General features: G+C 36.9%; 1 protein-coding gene across 1 annotated transcript; it reads left to right on the plus strand.

The window, feature by feature from the left end:
- Positions 1-600: 600 nt before the first annotated feature.
- On the plus strand, positions 601-1,054 carry LOC116139564 (stress-induced protein KIN2-like). The gene is made up of 3 exons (XM_031425236.1): positions 601-669; positions 784-852; positions 980-1,054. The coding sequence occupies exons 1-3, from the start codon at positions 613-615 to the stop codon at positions 1,052-1,054; spliced, it is 201 nt and encodes a 66-aa protein (XP_031281096.1). The 5' UTR covers positions 601-612.
- Positions 1,055-1,605: the final 551 nt, after the last annotated feature.

The following is a 1,605-nucleotide window of genomic DNA, read 5'->3' on the forward strand; positions in this document are numbered from 1 at the left end:
TGATAATGGACATGCCCAATTAGGAAAAATGTCTCACATAGTCTTGGGTTCAATTAAAATCTTAGCAAGATAAAACGGTTTATTCAACATGAACTTTTTACTAACAATGTTATCTAAAAAGAATAATGTTCCCATCATGTTAATCAATCAATATTGTCCAATGAGGCTTCAAGCCTGATCTCTGATGGCAAAAAGCTAAGACCTTCAAAAATATCCAAAACCTATTAATTGTTCTTTCTGGAGGGGAAGATGTTTTCAATTCACTGAGTGAAAATCCTACCACCTAGCTGAAGATGATAAAGTCAGAAGTCTAGAGCCACAGCAAGAGAATAGGAGACATGATCTCCATGTGGCAGTTTCTTCATTAACGCTGCATTAGTCATCTCTACATCAGAAATAGCAAAATATTGTCAACAGCATCCCTGGTCCAAAGGCCCAAATTTGCTCCAACTTAAACCATATTGAAACACATGTCACATGGCATCACAGATATCTAAAAATGGCCTGGTATCTACACACTATAAAGCGGAAGAGGTTATGAGTTCTACCTCATAAAAGCAATTCAGTTTTATTTCCAACTGTCTTCTGCGTTAATTCCAGAGAAAACTGAAAATGGACCAATCCCAGAACACAGGTTTCCAAGCCGGCCAGGCCACAGGCCAAGCTCAGGTGACCTCTTACATAAATGAACATTAACATTCCTTAATTCCAATTCAACATCCATGATACATGTTGCATAATCTTCAATCATGTAATGATGTAAATATTTACATTTTCTTCCAGGAAAAGAGCAGCCAGATGATGGATAAGGCTAATAATGCTGCCCAATCTGCCAAGGAGTCGTGCCAACAGGTATATATACAAAGCGAAAAACTTACATCTAGAGATGAATAAAGACTAGAAGCAGTTGAAGTTCATTCAACTAACCAGGCTGAATTGTTGTTGAAGTTCATGACTAATGATAAACACATGTATACAGGCTGGCCAGCAAATGCAGGATAAAGCTCAGGGTGCTGCTGATGCTGCCAAGAATGCTGTTGGAATCAACAAATGAAACCAAAGGATGAGTAACACCCACCTGCTCCTCTTCGAATAGTACACATTTAATCAGTTTATTTGTTTTTTAGCTCATCAAGCGTTGGCTTTTTTTTTGTGTCCTTTTCTTTTCTTTGTTTCTTGTCAACGGTCTGTACTTCGAACATAATTAAAGAGAGAGCTTTAATGAATTGTTTGTAGTCTTGAGTCTTCAATCACTTTTCCTAATCTTTGAGATGCATTCAAATAATATGATGCCCCTAGTCTGAATCTTTTAACAGGTCACTGATAAAAGAGTCCCGGACAACACATTCCATTAATTCAATTGACCTAGTAGCCATATATCACACAATTTTTATTCAAAAATTTATGAAATCGGCTCAGAGTCTGGAGTCATAAGATTGTGGTGAAGAATACCATTGATATATACCAGATTGCAAGCAAATGATCATAACTCAACAGGTTGCAAACGATCCTGCATGAAAAAGCCTACAATCCAAACAAGAAAATAATGGATACTTCAAACCAAAAAAGGAAAAATACTATCTACTCCTTGCCAGGAATGTTTCA

The sequence above is a fragment of the Pistacia vera genome, unplaced genomic scaffold, assembly GCF_008641045.1.
Source record: "Pistacia vera cultivar Batoury unplaced genomic scaffold, PisVer_v2 Contig352, whole genome shotgun sequence".
NCBI classification, from domain to species: Eukaryota; Viridiplantae; Streptophyta; class Magnoliopsida; order Sapindales; family Anacardiaceae; genus Pistacia; species Pistacia vera.

Excerpts from the sequence above, each read along its gene's own strand:
- LOC116139564 (XM_031425236.1), top strand. The coding sequence starts at position 613 with ATGGACCAATCCCAGAACACAGGTTTCCAAGCCGGCCAGGCCACAGGC. Across the intron at positions 670-783 it reads AGGCCACAGGCCAAGCTCAG|GAAAAGAGCAGCCAGATGAT; the intron begins GTGACCTCTTAC and ends ATTTTCTTCCAG. Across the intron at positions 853-979 it reads CCAAGGAGTCGTGCCAACAG|GCTGGCCAGCAAATGCAGGA; the intron begins GTATATATACAA and ends ACATGTATACAG.